This window comes from Scyliorhinus canicula, chromosome 17, assembly GCF_902713615.1.
Source record: "Scyliorhinus canicula chromosome 17, sScyCan1.1, whole genome shotgun sequence".
NCBI classification, from domain to species: domain Eukaryota; kingdom Metazoa; phylum Chordata; class Chondrichthyes; order Carcharhiniformes; family Scyliorhinidae; genus Scyliorhinus; species Scyliorhinus canicula.
In genome coordinates, this window is record NC_052162.1 from 63,477,116 (window position 1) to 63,495,854 (window position 18,739).

General features: G+C 47.5%; 1 protein-coding gene across 1 annotated transcript in view; it reads left to right on the forward strand.

The window, feature by feature from the left end:
* Window positions 1-18,739, forward strand: part of f8 (coagulation factor VIII, procoagulant component) — a 98,124-nt gene that overhangs the window by 19,638 nt on the left and 59,747 nt on the right. The window contains exons 5-9 of the mRNA XM_038775925.1: window positions 139-321; window positions 4,261-4,482; window positions 8,050-8,317; window positions 8,952-9,132; window positions 18,393-18,474. Of these exons, the coding sequence (XP_038631853.1) occupies window positions 139-321; window positions 4,261-4,482; window positions 8,050-8,317; window positions 8,952-9,132; window positions 18,393-18,474 (936 nt within the window). The remainder of the gene's footprint in view (window positions 1-138; window positions 322-4,260; window positions 4,483-8,049; window positions 8,318-8,951; window positions 9,133-18,392; window positions 18,475-18,739) is intronic.

Genomic DNA, 18,739 nt, shown 5'->3' on the forward strand with positions numbered 1-18,739 from the left:
ATTACAATAACAAGTTTCCAAATACATTTATAGCTTGTTTAATATTTTTCTGCAAGCATATGAATTCTGCATTTTTGATTGAAACATTTTTTATTTGAAAGAAAAAATAATTTCCAATTGTAAATATTTTCACTTCAGGGACTCTAACTGAATTTGGAAAGCAAGTGGATCGACAAGAGTTTGTTCTTTTGTTCTCAATCATTGATGAAAATAAAAGCATGTACCTTGAAACAGACAGGATCAGATACAAGATTCCTGGCCCTCAGAAAATCAATGGGCAGATGTACTCAATAAATGGCTATATCAATGTCTCCTTACCAGGTGGGTTCAAACACATTCCTGAAAGTTGTGTGCTTAGTTGCTCATGGTGTCAGTTTTTTATTAATGTGAGAAGTTACAATTAAATGGGAAGAAGTAATCAAAAAGGCATTTACCACAAGAGTGTTGGAATGCAAAGTAAAAGTAAAGTCGTCATATTCTCAGATGACCATAGGCTGCTTTCCCTTTGAGGGGGAGAGCTGACTGGTGGTGATTTAACCTGAGGATCACCACACCTCAGGCGAGGAGCAAGGTTGAGAAGAGGGGCCATCATGAATAACCTCAGAAGCAAAAGTGAATGTGGGCCAGGATTCTCCCCTACCCGGCGGGGCGGGGGGTCCCGGCGTGATGGAGTGGGGTGAACCACTCCGGTGTCGGGCCGCCCCAAAGGTGCGGAGGTCTCCGCACCTTTAGGGACCAAGCCCTTACATTGAGGGGCTAGGCCCGTGCCGGAGTGGTTGGCGCTCCGCCAGCTGGCGTGGAAGGCCTTTGGCACCACGCCAGCCGGGGCCTAAGGGACTTCGCCGGCCGGCGGAAGTCCGCGCATGCGCCGGAGTGTCAGCGGCTGCTGACGTCATCCCCACGCATGCGCAGGGGAGGGGGTCACTTCCGCCTCCGCCATGGTGAAGACTATGGGGAAGGCGGAAGGAAAGGAGTGCCCCCATGGCACAGGCCCGCCCGCCGATCGGTGGGCCCCGATCACGGGCCAGGCCACCGTGGGGGCACCCCGCGGGGCCAGATCGCCCGTGCCCCCCCAGGACCCCGGAGACCAGCCGCTCCGCCTGCTCCCGCTGGTAAGGTAGGTGGTTTGATCCATGACGGCGGGAGAAGCATGACAGCGGCAGGACTTCGGCCCATCGCGGGCCGGAGAATTGCCCGGGGGGGGGGGACACGCCGACCGGCGCGGAGCGATTCCCGCCCCCGCCGAATCTCCGATGGCAGAGAATACGGGACACGGCGGGGACAGGATTGACGCCGGCCCCCGGTGATTCTCCGACCCGGCGGGGGGTCGGAGAATCCCGCCCGTGATATCAGTTGTACAGAGCTTTGGTCAGGCCCCTTTTTGGATTCCTGCATTCGGTTTTGGACACTGTTTCTTATGGAACGTTATATTGAGCTTGGGGAAGTCTAGTGCTCATTCATCAGAGCGATGCTGGTGTTTAGTGGGTTAAATTAAGATAACAGGTTGTGCAAATCTGGCTTGAATTTGTTTATTATGGCTTTATTGTGATCTGATTGAGGTGCTGAGAAGAGTAATATATTTGATAGAATAGATAAGTTATGTCTCACAAGGGAATCGTCAAAAAGGAGTCCCAATCTTAAAATTAGGTCTAGACTACTCAGGAGCAAATTCAGCACTTTTCCACACACTTGGATATCTGTGGAAATCCGAAATTCCTCTCCCAAAGGCTACAGATACTGGAACAATTTAAATTTTCAACAGCAAGGTTGAAGGATTTTTGTTAAATACGGGCACCAAGGGATATGGATCTAAGATGGGCACATGGAACTGAGATACTGATCAGCTCTGATTGGACTGTCATGAATCTGCCTAGCAACAGCATTAATCTAATTTAACAAAACATTATAGGATGTGAGATGTCCAGCAATAAGTAGAAATATGCCTAGAGACCACAGTAGGCAGTATTCAAAAGGTTCCATTGATTATGCGTCTCTCCCAATAACAAGATTACAAGGTCATTGAGATAATAATCAGGTGAGAAGAAATAGCTTATAGACAATTTGGAAGGAAAATGAGGTATACATATGCTACTGACAGTTGGGGAAATTGATGGGAGCAGACAGCCAAATATGAGGAAGGCATAATCAGAGAGGAACAAAGGTTTAATTGGCCCGACGATCATCTGGCAGTCTCAGAAGGCAGTCAAGCCAGTTTCCAGCCACCAAGTTAGAAGGCCAAAGTTTTTCAGCTAGTAGATTAGAGGTCAAGTATACATGAAACAAACCTCTAAGTCTCAGAGTCAAGCAGTGCAGAAAACCTTTGTTACGGCAGTTTTAAATAGCTTCACTGGACCAGGAGAGGATGTTTTCCAGACTCGAGTCTCATCCCTGTATTTGTGCGGTAACTATAAGCTGATTGTTTCATTTGGATGTTGTTTGGGAAACCGATATGTCATACAAAGTTCAAGTATCTGAGATATATTTTGGAATAAGGGGTACATTCTAAATAGACTGTGTTGTGTGCTTAGTAATTAATACATCTTAAATGCATGAGAGTAGATTAGCCCCATTCATGTGTATTTGTGTTTTCTTTACTTTAATAAATAGTCTTTAATAATTGTCACATGACAACTGGACTGTTGATTCTCACTGGGAGTTCACCTGTCTCCTCACACCAAAACAAAACAAGACTATTCACCCCCACAAACTGGTGTTCCAAGTTGGCGTGCTTCATGACGGGAGTGAATGGTGGAACAGGCTCATTGGACTACATTGACTCCTGATTCGATGTTCTAATTGTGTTAACATTTCTTATTCACCGATTTTCTCTGCCTGAATTCCATATATCTGCAGCTGTGTTCTTATCACTGATACTTCATTCTAAATGTGAACATCAAGATCTATTAGTTTTGTAAACTGGACATAGCATGTAAATTACTGGGAACATGGGGCTGGATTCTCCCCACCCCGACGCCGAAATCGCATTCGGCGACGGGGCGGAGAATCCGTTTACGTGCACGAGATTGGGACCGGCAGCAATTTCACAATTCTCCACCCCCCCCCGAAAATCTGTGTATTCATGGAGTACACCGTGCCGAGTATCCACCGCCTCAGGCCATTGCCTGAAGCCTGCCCGCGACGCTCCGTTGCCGATCTGCCGAATTCCCGATGGCGTGGTTTTAACGTGGTCACACCGTCCGTGATTCTCGCGTGGTGGCTGCTGACTCAGTCCGGGGCTGCCACAGTCGAGGGAGGGCCCATCGGCGGGCAGGCGGGGCTACATTCGGGGCTGGGGGCAATGTGTTCGGGCAGTCCAGGGCACACGAGCGGCCGATGCGGGCATATTTTGCCCATCAGTTCCGCAGGCTGTGTCCGCCATGAGCACGGTGCAGCCGCTGCCATGCGTGACCTCTGACCCGGACGTGCGGGGGGGGGCGTATCGGCAGCTGGAGTTGCGAGCTCTATGATGGCCGCCTGCTACCCCCAGCAAAACGGGGAATCTGTGGCCTTTTGACTCCAGTTTTCCTGGCGTAAAAGACCACAGTTTCCCATAAAGGCGTGGGGACATGTCCCAAAAGCGGAGAATCCAGCCCATGGATTAATCCTGTTTATTCTTGGTTCATGCTGCTCCGAAGCAGCCCATAAACACATAAAACTTTGGCATACCTAATCAATATAGTCCTGAAAAGGAGGTGGAGGATAGTGAAAGTTACAGGGGGAAAGTGCCAGCTTGGCATTCAAAACTATTTAGACTTTGATAGTTTACTAATTAGTTTATGCCATGACGTAATAATTCTTAGTTTCTTGGAGTAACGTTGTCAGGATTGGTCACTTTCTGAAAAAATAATTAAGCTGATTTTTACCCCGAGATTACATCAGTGATTTAGTGAGCTCACTAAAATAATTCTACCTGAAAAAAGAGCGGGTCTGTCGTGAAATAGGAGCACTGTTAAGTAGCATCATCTCAGGAAGGAAAGAGAGGAGAGAAAATCTATTATTAGCCAGTATTTCACAAACAATTTAAAATTAAATAGGGATCATCAATTAATGAAGATGTAATGGATTGTGTTTGGCCTTTTGGCTGGAAATAGATGATTGAAAAATTTGAACTTCAGTCTCATTTTCGGTGTGTTTTGGTTTATTCGATATGGACCGAACTCAGCGCCTTTGGTGTGGAGTTCCTCTCTTCTTCAGCAACTATGATGCATAAGACTTGGCTCCATTAATGCCTTTCAAAAGATATTTATTACTTCTTGTCAGATCTGAATATTTGCAAAACCGAAGTCGTCAGCTGGCATTTAATAGCCATGGGCTCCACCCCAGAGCTGTACTCCATTTACTTCAATGGATATGGGCTCCTACTACGTAACCACAGAGTTGTCTCAGTTGAATTGGCTCCAACAGCATTCGTGACTGCAGAAATGATCCCAAATCATGAGGGCAAATGGTTACTGAGCTGTCAGAACCCTAACCACCAACAAGGTAAGATGAGAGCAAGATTTTACTGTGATGACAATGTCAGGATGTGAAACCAGTATGTAAAACACACACTATTATGACTTCTTGTAAAGGAATTATAAAGTTGAATATTACTGGGTGAGATTCTCCGTCGGCATACACCAGAATCAGGAAATGCAATTGGGTGGAGAATTGTAGGTTAGGGGAAAGTCTAGGCTGGCGCCGGGCGCCCGACAGAGTGCCATGCTCTGGTGCCTCGACAGCAACGTCATGAGCTCTACTCGCATGTACAGTAAACGCCATTGGCATATCATTAGAGGGCCTGATCTGGTATTGTCCGGGTCTTCTGCGATGCTCCACCTCCGCAAGGAGAAATTACTGATGCCAAGTTTCACTTGTGGTTTTAAAAGTCGGAAAACAAGCACCACGGCTTCTGAGGGAGAGAGAGCGGGTACGAAAAGTGTCCAACATCGCTATAGTATGCTGACAGTTGTGCTGCAGGCCGGGGGGCTGCTGCCAGGGCCGCAGGGAGCAGTAAAGGGCGGCCAGGAGGTGGGCCATGTGGTCGAGGTGGATGGGCAGGGAACACCATTGCCGCAGCCTGCAATGCAGCCATACAGCTGCACACGTCGCTGACTGTCCACTGTGAACTTAGTGCCATGGGTTATATAGGTGTTCTCCTAGGCCACCCCCCAAGGTATCCTCTGGCCACAGCCAACCCATCAATGGGATGGGCATGCTCCGGTGCAACCAATACCATCTTGTTGGCTGGAATGAGTGTGAGTGGGGAGTGGAGTCCTAATATGTGGTTGCAACTTGGCAGCCTCTTGAGTGCAATCCCGGCCCCGGTGCAGCGTGCACCGTTTTTCATTGGAAACGCCCATGTTCCACGTGGCACCAGTGCTAGCCCATTAACCGTTCTGGAATTGCTCCGGGACTGGCACCAATTTTGCTGTCATAGAAGTCCACCAATTCTGTGGACTTAGTATCGGAAATGGAGAATCCAGTCCCTTGTCTTTAAGAAAACAGGACTTAATTTTTCAATCATGCACTATTCCTTCAACCTTGATACATGAATCTAATTGCCACTCAAAAGAATTAAATGAATGTCTATACTCATTCACTTACAGGATGTGGGTGCCTCCCAGAGTGATGTTAGGGAGGGAATTTTGACCCAGCGACATTGTGTTTAGTGTTCAATGTCCAGCAAGGAATCTACCAAATGACTTGTGACTTGTCCAAACCAGGATCTTTATTACATCAGCATTTATTGGCCATCCCTAGTTGCCCTTCAGAAAGTGGTAGTGAATTGCCTTCTTGAACCACTGCAGTCCCTGGGCAGCGTGGTAGCATAGTAGTTAGCACAGCTGCTTCACAGCTACAGGGTCCCAGGTTCGATTCCCGGCTTGGGTCACTTTCTGTGCGGAGTCTGCACGTTCTACCCGCGTGTGCGTGGGTTTCCACTGGGTGCTCTGGTTCCTTCCCACAGTCCAAAGATGTACAGGTTAGGTGGATTGGCCATGATAACATTGCCCTTAGTGTCCAAAAAAAAGGTTAAGTGGGTTTACTGGGTTATGGGGATCGGGTGGAGGCGTGGGTTTAAGTAGGGTGCTCTTTCCAAGAGCTGGTGTAGACTCGATGGGCCGAATGGCCTCCTTCTGCACTGTAATTTCTATGATAATCTATGAAGGTGTAGGTACACCCAGAGTGATGTTAGGGAGGGTATTGTGTTTGCGACCCAGCGACATTGTGTTTAGTGTTCAATGTCCAGCAAGGAATCTACCAAATGACTTGTGACTTGTCCAAACCAGGATCTTTATTACATCACACATGGTAGGGCCGCATTGTGGTGCAGTGGTTAACACTACTGCTTCAAGGCGCTGAGGTTCTAGGTTCAACCCCGGCCCTGGGTCACTGTCCGTGTGGAGTTTGCACATTCTCCCCGTGTTTGCGTGGGTTTCGCCCCCACAACCCAAAATTGTGCAGGTGGATTGTTCACACTAAAATATTGCCCTTTAATTGAAAAAAATGAATTGGGTACTCTAATTTTTTATTTAAATCACACGTGGTAAGATAATGATCTGTTACAGAGCACATTATCCTGGAGTTTCTTTGTACTCCTTTGGAACTACCCCTAGTGCACGTCTGTCCTCCTGTACGTCTTACAACCATCTGGGGATCAGCGGATGCACCCCCACTTATATCTAAGTTCTTGTCACATGACCACTTTCTTGCGACCGCATGGTGGGTCTGTACTGCCACCTGCTGGTTGGAGGTCGCACCACCAGCCATTCTGTGATAATGCTTACAGGCATATCACCGCATCCCCCATCTTCTGAAAACATTAATGTTTGTTTACAACCATCATTGCTATTTTAGCTTTATATATTTGTGCTATGATCAACAATGTGAATTAATTTAACAAGGGTGTCCATAAACAAGATATGCCTGGTCAGTGTCCATCTCTTTCGCAAGTGTCATTGTGCCTCCCTCATGGTATCATCTCTGTGATGATTTGGGCTTTTGTCAGCCTGTTCGAAGATTGGTTTTTGGGGCCGGCCTCTTATTTCTTCTCCGATTTACTCTGTGCCTTTGGAAGACATGCATTCGTGATTTCCAGGCATGCATCTTCAGCTCCTTTTTTTTTCCTCTTCTTGCCATGCCGCTGTTTGCTGCTTCTCGCTGTTTCTTTTGTCTCTGGTGTGTCAGTGATACCCTCATCTTCTCCTTTTTTACTTTTATAAGTGGGATGAGCTACGTCTAATAGTCTTCTCTTCTTCTTGTTCTGCAATGGGTTTACAAGGTCTTTGGTGTTTGCATTGAGGCTTGGCAGCCTCTAGTTTGGTATTAGTCTGCACCCTATGCTCGGAGGTTTGCTGAGTTTCAGGTGGACCTCCAGGCGTCGATGCATCATCACTGGGTTGTGTGACTGAACTGGCTAGTCCAGTTCAGTTTCTGATCAATGGTAATCTCCAAGATGTTGATTGTAGGGAATTCAGTGATGTGATGCCATTGAATATCAAGGGGCGATGGTTAGATCCTCTCTTGTAGGAGATGGCAAGCAGCTCTCTCCCTCTCTTGGTGATTAGACTGTGACGAGAGCAGGAGCATAGATCTAGCTCAGGGCGACTAGTGTGGTCAGACATAGCTACTGCATATAAACTTTGTAACATTTCTACTGGTATTGATCTTAAAGAAAGAACTCACGCAGTTGTTAATTCTGTTACTCAATAAATACCTCTGGACGACTTTGAGCCTTCTTCATCAAGGTACAAAAAGCCTCTTCAACAACTGGATTGAGTAACGCATGTTATCCACAGTAGTGCTACCAAACACACTACAGTAAGGTAACAAAAGACTTAGTAGGCTAATTCATATCGTCGCATTTTCTCATATGAGCTCACTGATAGAAATGGGCAAATGACTTTAGTTTTTTGGGCATTTACAAGTCACAGGGCCATTGGTCCATTCATGTGCAGTGAATGGGGTTTGCTTAATAGGGGTATTTGGTTAAAGAGGATGTTTTGCTAGCCATATCAAGATACATGAAGAATTCTCAAGTTTGCTTTCTGTTGCTGTCTGTTACAACAGCTGGAATGAAGGCTCATTTCAATATTGAGGGCATCTGTGAAGAGGACACTGACGTTTGGAAAACAGGAAAAGTGGAGGACGAGGAGGAAGAAGATGATTATAATAATTTTGAAGATGGGGAAAAGGATGAGGATGAATTTCAGTTAAAAATTAGCTACTTACCACGGACAACTGTTACCAAAAGTAGGTCAATGGAATGGATTTATTATATTGCTGCTGTGGAGTGTAAATGGGATTATGCTCCAACCCTTCCAGACAATATGAGCAGGTACAGTCCTTTTGTCTTCATTCCCTTATTGATGTATCTTGATGTACCTTCTGAGCTGATGTTTTCTGCAGGAATATCACTAGTAGCGCTGAATTCAATAGATGCATCTTCTACAACAGCAGGAGATGCTGGTAAAAGCTTCTTCTGAAAGAGGTCTCCAGTTGGGCATCTTCGAGAGCTCTGTGGGTGTCTTTCATGGGGAAACGCTGAGCAGACACACTCACAGAGCGGAAATGAGAATGGTGACATATTCATTAGTTATCAGTGTACTGTGCCACCGGTGGCACAATAATAACCCAGGATAATAATAATTCTATTAATTAATTATAACAGTGCATATCAGCACCCACCATGGAAAGGGAATTATATTGGAAAAAAGGAAAAACATTGCTCCATGTGGAGGTCACTTTTGTCTATGTCCCAGCAGTTTAGCATTAAGCAGCTTTGGCAGAGTATAGGAACAGTGCACTCTCACCTGATCTCAGCCATGGGACAAGGGATAGCACAGAAAAACAACTTTAAAAATTAATTTAAAATAATAACTAGGCCAGCTAACAGAGTCGTGATGGGAGAAACAACTTGCTGATGATATTTACTTCCGAATCTTTGTTTTTCGTGTTCTTTCTCCCTTCAGTGAGCTAAGAAGCAAGTTTCTGGAAAGGGGCCCAGACAGAATTGGGAAGGAGTATAAAAAGGCTGTTTACGTGGAGTATACGGACAACACCTTCACGGTTGTAAAACACAAACCAGGCCCGGAGTCGTCAAAAGGAATACTGGGCCCAGTTTTACGTGGAGAGGTCGGAGATCGCTTTAAGGTAAATTGTTCTAATATACTCATTGGGCAGAATTTTCCCAAAATTGCACAGAGTCAGCAGAGAAAAGCTGTGTGAAACTTGCTGACTATTCTCACCTGATTCAACAGCACTTTGTGCAATTTCAAAGTGCTGGCGATGATTGCACAGCCAACATGGGTGGGGTTGGGGTGGGGGGGGCAAACACACCAGCAAAGTTGAGATTCTGAGTTTGAGGCGCCTTTTTTAAAAGGCCCCTTCCCCACCACCCAAAGATCGAGCTCAACAACCCGGATCATGCAAGCACCAGGGTGACCTGACCTCTGCCTCTATTGCCACCATCGGGGCACCTCCCCCCACTCCCCGACAGGCACAGACCCCCCATCACTGAAACCACGCCCCTTCCACACTCTCCAACCCCCACCCAAATCAATGCACAACTGCTCCTCCAAACAACCATCGCCCCACCCTCACACGCAGATGGGGCAACCCCCAATGGGGATCTCCTGAAGACCAACCCCTGGCAGTGCCAACCCGACAATGCCTGTCAGCCTGGCAGTGCCAACCTGGCAGAACCAGCAGTAGTGATGTGTGCAGGTGTGATGTCAGGCTGACTGGATGGGAGGATAAGACATGAACAGCCATTTTGGTGACAAGCCTGATCAGTATATGTAACTAAATTAAAAATTATGTAAATCAGGTTCACGCCCTGATGGGGGCAGGTGGGAGAACTCAAACTGAGACCTTGCCAGCACAAATCCCGTTATGGTCCTCCTGTGAGATTTAGCGGCCCTAACGGGATTTGCATCCATGGTGAATGGTCCCGCTATATGCTGCCCATGGTTTGTAACAGTAATGGAATGGTAATGCCATGGAACATTCTGCTGGGGAACATATCAACTGAGACGGTAACACCAGTGTTTTTCTCACTAAATTCATTTTAAATTTGTGTTTTATTTAGCTAGAGGCAACCTTTAGGGAATTACATAAAGTCACATAGAAGCTACAACATAGAAACAAATTATATAGAACCAAACTCTATCGAAACAAACTATACAGTCAACAGCTGCAAGCTGGGCTATCTCCCAAAGCCAAACTAACGGAAAACCTTCAGTTTGAGTCAGGTTATTTGCCAGGTTTTCTTTAAGGTGTAAGTTTGTTTTGGCAATAATTGTCTAAAATGTCAATTGATTTATCGGATTTGACGCCCTTTGTACACAATCCAAAAAATCTTATGTTATTGTCCAAGGTAACATCTCATTATTCCTGAGAAGTAGACAGTACTCCACAGCAGCAGCTCATTAAAGAATTGATCAGTTCCTGGTCCCTATTCTTGTCAACATCTGTCCTAGCACTTCCATCCTTGAATAAATTGCATCTGTCCAAAGATCAGCAGCATGTCAGTTAACATTGCAAAGTTCGGACACTTCCGGTGGCAACATGTAGGTAGAGGTTGCACGTAAGGTAGCTCCTGCTAGAGTCTCTGGTTTTTGGACTTTTGTGCATGGTTTCAGTGGTAGTTTGTGCAAAGGTATAAGGAAGACGAGAAATGTCGAAGACCCAGAAGAAGTGTGCTGGAAAGAAGAGGACGACCAAAAGTCCGCAGCCAAGTGAGGCTGTGAGTCCTGCAGGAAGACAGATGATGGGGGCTGTATCGTTCATTGATATATGGGAGGTGGGTTTTTCGAGGTATGTGGGGCCGGGTTACTGAGGAGGGGGAGTGGGGGCTCTGGCATGGGTTACCGCACTAGCAAACAAAGGTTGGCAAATGAACAGGACTGTGATAGGGGAGGGACTGAGATCATTGGTGTAGTGATATTCAGATATCAATATACATGATCAATGTATGTAAATGTAGTACAGTCATTTCAACACTAGATGGCTCACAGTCAGATACTATAAGAACTGAGTTCCCGCCTTTTCTAAGTCAGATGACGATATTAGAAAAGTGAACAAGCAAGAGATAGAATAACTAGAGTGAGAGAAGTTAGAACTAGTTTATTATAATTGTGTATGGTTATATAGTTATCTGTATTGTACTTTAATGCTTTGTTGTTAGTTTAGTATTGAGTAAAATAACTCAGTTTATTATTTTATTACTCATTAAATAGTTCATCTTTTAACAAGAAGAGTATTGGTAATTTTATCATCCTGGTGGATTCAAGAGTAATATATATATTTTAGATAAGTCATTATGTAAATGTAACAGTTGGAGCCCGCTCCGGCAGGTTTCAATGAACCTGGGAGGTGAGAATTGAGGGGGGAGAGGATCGATACTAGGTGAGGTGTTTTCAAGAGGAAGTGTATGTGAGATTCTGTGAGTGGGGGGGGAGGGGTTCGACAGTAACAGAAGGATGGGGCACGCCTGGCCGGGTGGGCAGGGCTAGGGGTTATGGTGATTGCGGATATGAGGAGCGGGAGGGTGGGGGTGGGGGAGGTGAGAGACCCCCATTCAGAATAGTGACGTGCAACGTGAGGGGGTTAGGGGGACCAGTGAAGAGATTGAGCGTTTTTGTGCACTTGAAGAGTTTAAAAGCTGATGTGGTAATGCTGCAGGAGACCCATTTGAGGGTGAAGGATCAGTTGAGTCCTAGGAAGGGTTGGGTGAGTCAGGTGTTTCATTCAGGGTTTGATAGTAGGACTCGGGGGTGGGGGGGGGTGGCAATATTGGTGCGAAAGAGAATGAGGTTTCAGATGGAAACGGTGGTGGCTGATCAAGGGGGCAGGTACCTGATGAAAAATGAAATGAAAATCGCTTATTGTCACAAGTAGGCTTCAATGAAGTTACTGTGAAAAGCCCCTAGTCGCCACATTCCGGCGCCTGTCCGGGGAGACTGGTACAGGAATCGAACCATGCTGCTGGCCTGCTTGGTCTGCTTTAAAAGCCAGCGATTTAGCTGAGTGAGCTAAACCATAGCTAAACCATAAATGATAGTGACAGGTGTGTTGGAGGGGAGGGTGGTGGCACTGGCAAGTGTATATCGCCCCAATTGGGACAATCTGGGGCTCGTGAAGAGAGCATTGGGTGCCATCCCGGATCTGGATACCCATGAACAGATAGTGGGGGAGAATTGGAACATGGTGTTGGAGTGGAAGGGGAACAGCTACACTCGCTGACCCAGTCATGAGGGAGGGAGGAGGGAGTCATTGGCTGAGCTCATGAGGGAGATGGAAGGAGTGAACCGGTGGAGGATTTTACACCCAAGGGATTGGGTATTAATTTTTCTCTGCGGTGCACAAGATGTATTCGAGGATGTATTTTTGTGGTCGGAACGGCGTTGTTGCCGGGGTTAAAATGTTAAAATTTTAAAATATTCGGCAATTGTGATCTCGGATCATGCTCATCGCGGGATGGATGTGGTATTGGAGAAGGGGTCAACCCAGAGGTCAGGATGGAGAATGGATGTGGGGTTACTGGCGAATGGAGCTTCTGTGACAAGATAAGGAAGGTGATTGAGGAGTATGTGGGGTTTAATTGCACGTGGGAGGTCTCATGGTTGGTGATCGAAGAGGCTCTGAAGACAATGGTGAGGGTTGAAGTGATCTTGTTTAAGGCTAAGATAGACAGGGAGGAGGGGGAGGAATGTCAATGAGTGACAGAAGAGATTTTGGAGGTGCACGGGAGGTACATGGGGGACCCAGACCCGAATCTCTTGGCAAAGAGGAAAGAGTTGCAGACGAGGTTTGACCACCGGAAAAGCGGTGTGTCAGTCGAGAAGGGCAAGGGGAGCCATCTATGAGTGCGGGCATGAAGGCAGGTCAGCTCTGGAGGGAGATCATGGCGAGGGAGATAGTTCAGGTGCGGGATAAGAAGGAGGAACTGGTGGTGGCTCCAGAACAGGTTAATAAAGTGTTTGAGGAGTTCTATAGGGACCTGTATAGGTCGGAGCCACCGGAGGAGGGGCGGGAGATGAGGGAGTTTCTGAATGGGCTGGAGTGCCCGAGGTTGGGGGAGGCGAAGAGGGCAGGGTTGGAGGAGTCAGCGGGGGAGTAGGAGGTGGAAGTGGTGATGGGGAGGATGCAGGCAGGGAAGGTGGTGGGGCCCAGTGGCTTTTATGAAAGATTTAAGGATCGGCTGGTGCCGCTGACGGTGGGAATGTTTGAATATGCGATGGTCAGGGGTGTCTTGCCACATACAATGGGGCAGGCTTCCCTCTCGCTTTTGCTAAAGAAGCACAACGATCCACTGGAGTGCGGGTCGTATAGGACCATATCTCTGCTGAATGTAGATGTCAAGATACTGGCAAAGGTGTTGGCGTTAAGGTTAGAAGAGTGCCTCCCAAAGGTGATTGGGGAGGACCAGACTAGGTTAGTAAAGGGAAGACAGCTGTCCTCGAATGTGAGGAGCTTGTTGAACGTGGTGCTTTCTCTGACAGAGGGGAGGGATACGGAGGTGGTGGTGGCGTTGGATGCGGAGAAGGCATTTGATCGGGTGGAGTGAGTTATTTGATGGCGGTATTGGAGACATTTGGGATTGGTCCGAAATTTGTGACATGGGTGCACACAAACGATATGAGCTCAGGGTATTTTTCATTACTTTGGGGTACGATGCAGGGATGCCCCATGTCCCTCCCTTCTGTTTGCATTGGCTATAGAGCCCTTGAGGAGCTGAGGAGCTCTGGGTTGTGGAAAGGGATAATGGGGGGATCATATACGCAGATGATTTGTTGCTGTATATTTCGGAGCCGAGCTCTTCGATGGAGCGTAGAATGGGGTTGCTCCAGGGATTTGGGACATTTTTAGGGAATACATTTTGTGGTCTCCCCTCCGGAAGGGGGAGCAGGAGGGGGGGGTGCTGGTTTAGCTCACAAGGCTAAATCGCTGGCTTTTAAAGCAGACCAAGCAGACCAGCAGCACGGTTCAATTCCCGCACCAGCCTCCCCGGACAGGCGCCGGAATGTAGCGACTAGGGGCTTTTCACAGTAACTTCATTGAAGCCGACTCATGATAATAAGCGATTTTCATTTCATTTTATTTCATTTTTCATTCATTTCACCTGGCGGCGTCTCATTTTAGTTACTTGGGGTGCAGGTGCAGGTGGCCCAGGATTGGGCAGGACTTCAGAAGTTTAACTTCACTAGCTTGGTGGGGAGGGTGAAGGCCGACTTGTTCAGATGGGACAATCTCCCTCTGTCATTGGCGGACCGGGTGCAGGCAGTAAAGAATGAATGCTTTGGCGCCATTCCTATTTTTGTTTCGATGCCTGCCAATCTTTTTGCTCAAGGTGGCTTTTAAGGGGGTGGATAGGCTGATCTCATTTGTTTGGGCGGGGAAGGTGGCCAGGATTAGGAAGGTGATACTGCAGAGCGAACGGTAGGCGGGGGGGGGGGGGGGGGGGGGGGGGGGTTGAGCCTCCAAACTGTTGTATTATTATTATTATTATTTTATTTTGGGCGGCAAATGCAGAGAAGGGCTGGAGCAGGGAGGAGGGGTTGATTTTTGGGTGAGGATGCAAGGGGTTGGTGTTGTGGGCGCTGGCAACAGCGCCGCTGCCGATGGCCCCAAGGAAGTATATGGTGAGTCCAGTGGTGGTGGCCATGTTGAAGATCTGGAAGCAGTTTTGGCAGCAATTTAGATTGGGAGCTGGGTCAGAGGGGATGGCGATCAGGGGGAATCATGGGTTCGAGCCGGGTAGGGTGGATGCAAGGTTTGGGGGATGGGAATTGAGGGGGATTAAAGAAATGAAGGATTTGTTTCTGGGAGGGCGATTTGCGAGTTTGGAGGAGTTGGGTGAGATGATTAGGCTGGCACAGGGCGAGAGCTTTAGGCATATGCAAGTACGGGACTTTGCAAGGAAGGTCTTTCTGACCTTCCCGATAGCACCTACCTCATTGTTGGAGGCGGTGCTGTCAGTAGGGTTTTGGAGAGAGGGGTTGTCTCTGTAATCTATGGGAGGATCTTGGAGGAGGACGGGGTGTCCATGGAGCAGGTTAAGGTGAAATGGGAGGAGATGCTTGGGGTGGTGCTGGAGGACGGTCTGTGGTATGAGGTGCTGCGGAGGGTAAATCCCTCGACTTTGTGTGCGAGGCTGGGGTTGGTACAACTGAAGGTAGTGTACAGGGCACACCTCACAAAGTCTCGGATGAGTCGGCTGTTCGAGGGGGTGGAGGATGTCTGTGAGCAATTTGGGAGGAGCCCTGTGAACCATGTACATACGTTTTAGTTCTGCCCAAAGCTGGAAAGGTTTTGAAGGAAGGTGTTCAGTACCACTTTGGGGGTTTGACATGTAGACAGGGAGCTTGGTCCCCTAGAAGCCATATTTGGGGTGTCGAATCGTCCGGAGCTGCAGGTGGGTGCGCGGTCAGATGTTTAGCTTTCACCTCGCTGATTGCTTGCAGGCGGGTCTTATTGGGATGGAGGTCAGTTTCTTCACCCTGTACCTCGGCAACTTGCATTTATATATTGCGTTTAATGTGGTTCAAAAATCCCAAGGCACTTGGCAGAAGTATTATAAAACACAATTTGACATCAAGCCTTATAAGGAGATATTAGGTCAGATGACCAAAAGCTTGGAATAAACAGAGGTAGAGAGATTTAAGAAGGGAATTCTAGGACATTGGGACAAACAGCTGAAGGAATGGCCACCAATAGTGGGGGGATTAACATTGAGTAAGAGAGATACAATCTTGGCAAGAGCAATGTGGCTGGCATTGACCTGGTCAGCCACTTCTGTCCTTTAGTTATGGATGAGTTCATGAGCCACCTCCTACAGGGGAAGAGGACATCTTCCTGATTCTCATGCTCCACAAACGCAAAGAATCTTGCAACCCTGGGCAGTGTATTGTCATCTCAATAACACCTGTTCTCTCTAGCTCAGCTTTAATAGCGTGCTTTTCTCTAAAAAGCTACAGGCTGACTTTAAGTGGGAGCTCCTGACTGGCCAGATTCTCCAACCTCTCTTTGGCAAACTGGTTCGAAGGAACACAGTTAGCACTAGTTAAGCAGATGCCTGCCCAATATACATATATCATGCATCTCTTTGTAACTCGCTCTAATGTATCCCACACTCCATTTTCTTCCTCATTACAGAACTCTAGAACTCTTTCCTTTTTTAAAAAATAATTTTTATTGAAAAATTTTGTATTTATACAACAACATCAAACCATAATAAAATACCAACAATAACAATAATAATAGCAATCATAAACATTCGCCCCTCCTCAATGAACAACACAACATATTAACAACAACTTAAATTAACACAATGCTAAGTTACATAACCCCCCCCCGGGTTGCTGCTGCTATTGACCAAGATACCTATCTTTGAGCCAGGACGTCCAGAAAAGGCTGCCACCGTTTATAGAACCCTTGTATTGATCCTCTCAGGGCAAAATTGACCCTCTCCAATTTTATAAATCCCGCCATGTCACTGATCCAGGTCTCCACACTTGGGGGCCTCGCATCTTTCCACTGCATCAAGATCCTCCGCCGGGCTACTAGGGACGCAAAGGCCAGGACACCGGCCTCTTTCGCCTCCTGCACTCCCGGCTCCACCGCAACTCCAAAAATCGCGAGTCCCCACCCTGGTTTGACCCTGGATCCAACCACCCTCGACACCGTCCCCGCCACCCCCTTCCAGAATTCTTCCAGTGCCGGGCATGCCCAGAACATATGGGCATGATTCGCTGGACTCCCCGAACACCTGGTGCACCTGCCCTCACCCCCAAAGAACCTACTCATCCTAGTCCCGGACATGTGGGCCCGGTGCAGCACCTTGAATTGGATGAGACTAAGCCTCGCACATGAAGAGGAAGAGTTGACTCTCTCCAAGGCATCCGCCCAAGTCCCATCCTCTATCTGCTCCCCAAGTTCCCCCTCCCATTTAGCCTTTAGCTCCTCCACTGATGACTCCTCCACCTCCTGTATTACCTTATAAATGTCAGACACCTTCCCCTCTCCGACCCAAACCCCCGAAAGCACTCTGTCCATCGCCCCCCGCGAGGGCAGCAAAGGGAACTCCTCTACCTGTCGCCTAGCAAACGCCTTTACCTGCAAGTATCTGAACATGTTCCCTTGGGGGAGCCCAAATTTAGCGTCCAGTTCCCCCAGGCCGGCAAACCTTCCACCAATAAACAGGTCCCTCAATTTACTGATGCCCACCCGTTACCACCCCCTAAATCCCCCATCAGTGTTCCTCGGGATGAACCGATGATTTCCACCTAATGGAGCCTCCATCGAGCCCCCTGTTACCCCCCTATGCCGTCTCCACTGTACCCAGATTCTTAGGGTCGCCGCCACCACCGGGCTCGTGGTATACCTCTTAGGAGAGAGCGACAATGGCGCCGTTGCCAAGGCACCCAGGCTCGTACCTCTACATGACTCCATCTCCATTCTTTTCCACGCCCCCCCCCCCTCCCTCCCCCTCCATCACCCATTTACGCACCTTTGACACATAGCACCATTTTCCACGCCGCCCAATAGTACCCCAAAAGGTTGGGCAGCGCAGCCCGCCTCTATCCCTCCCTCGCTCCAGGAAAACCCTCTTCACTCTCGGAGTCCCATGTGCCCATACAAAGCTCAAAATACTGCTAGTCACCCTCCTAAAGAAGGCCCTGGGGATAAAGATGGGTAGGCACTGAAAGAGGAACAGGAACCTCGGAAGCACCGTCATTTTGACGGACTGCACCCTCCCCGCACCCCTCCAGGGTGCACCACAAACACCTCACTCTTGCCTAGATTTAGTTTATAGCCTGAAAAGGTCCCAAACTCAGCTAGCAGCTCCATCACCCCGGCATCCCTCCCACCGGGTCCGCCACATACAGTAACAGATCATCGGCATACAACGACACCCTATGTTCCTCCCCACCTCGCATCAAACCTCTCCACCTCCCTGAATTAGAACTCTTTCCTCATTACAGAACTCTAGAACATATTCCTAACTGTTAATGACATTCTCAGATATCTTGCTTCCTTTGCAATATCACTCACTGATGCAACTTGTCTTCCCCATAGATTAACAAGACACTTCAGACATGTCACCTCCAAACTGGAGAGTCAATCAATATTGAGGCTGTCCATCATTGCCTGATCTCTGCATTTTCCTCACAAAGGCCGCAGATTGACAAGAATTGAACACATGTCCCAACCAAAGCATTCATTGGGATGAGTCCTCAGTACTGTCAGTTATTCCCAACTCCATCAGCCTCCAACCTCTAACTCCATGCTGTGGCCAGTTAGTGCCAGAGTCCATCTCACATTTCCCATTGACATCCATTTTATGGAGACATTATGAACAGTAATTGCACTCTGCATCTAAAAATGTTGGTCCTTTCTGTATGATACAGATCATCTTTAAGAATCTCGCTAACAGACCATACAATATTCATCCACATGGACTGACAGAAATAAGGGTGGATAAAGCTGAAGGTAAGAAGGAATATTATTAGAATGACAAGGTCAAAGTAACCCACAATGGGGACGGACTGTCCTGAGTTTATACTTAGGACCTCTTTGGGCTGAAATGAAAAATACCTGTATTCTTATGTGTTACAGAAAAAGTCTGTTGAAATGTGATTAAATACGTAAACATGCTAGTTTACAGATTATCTGAAATTTACAAATCCAACACAAAAAGACACCAGAAGTGTGTCACAGGTGGGATGTGGGAATTATGAGGGTTTGAAACAAATAC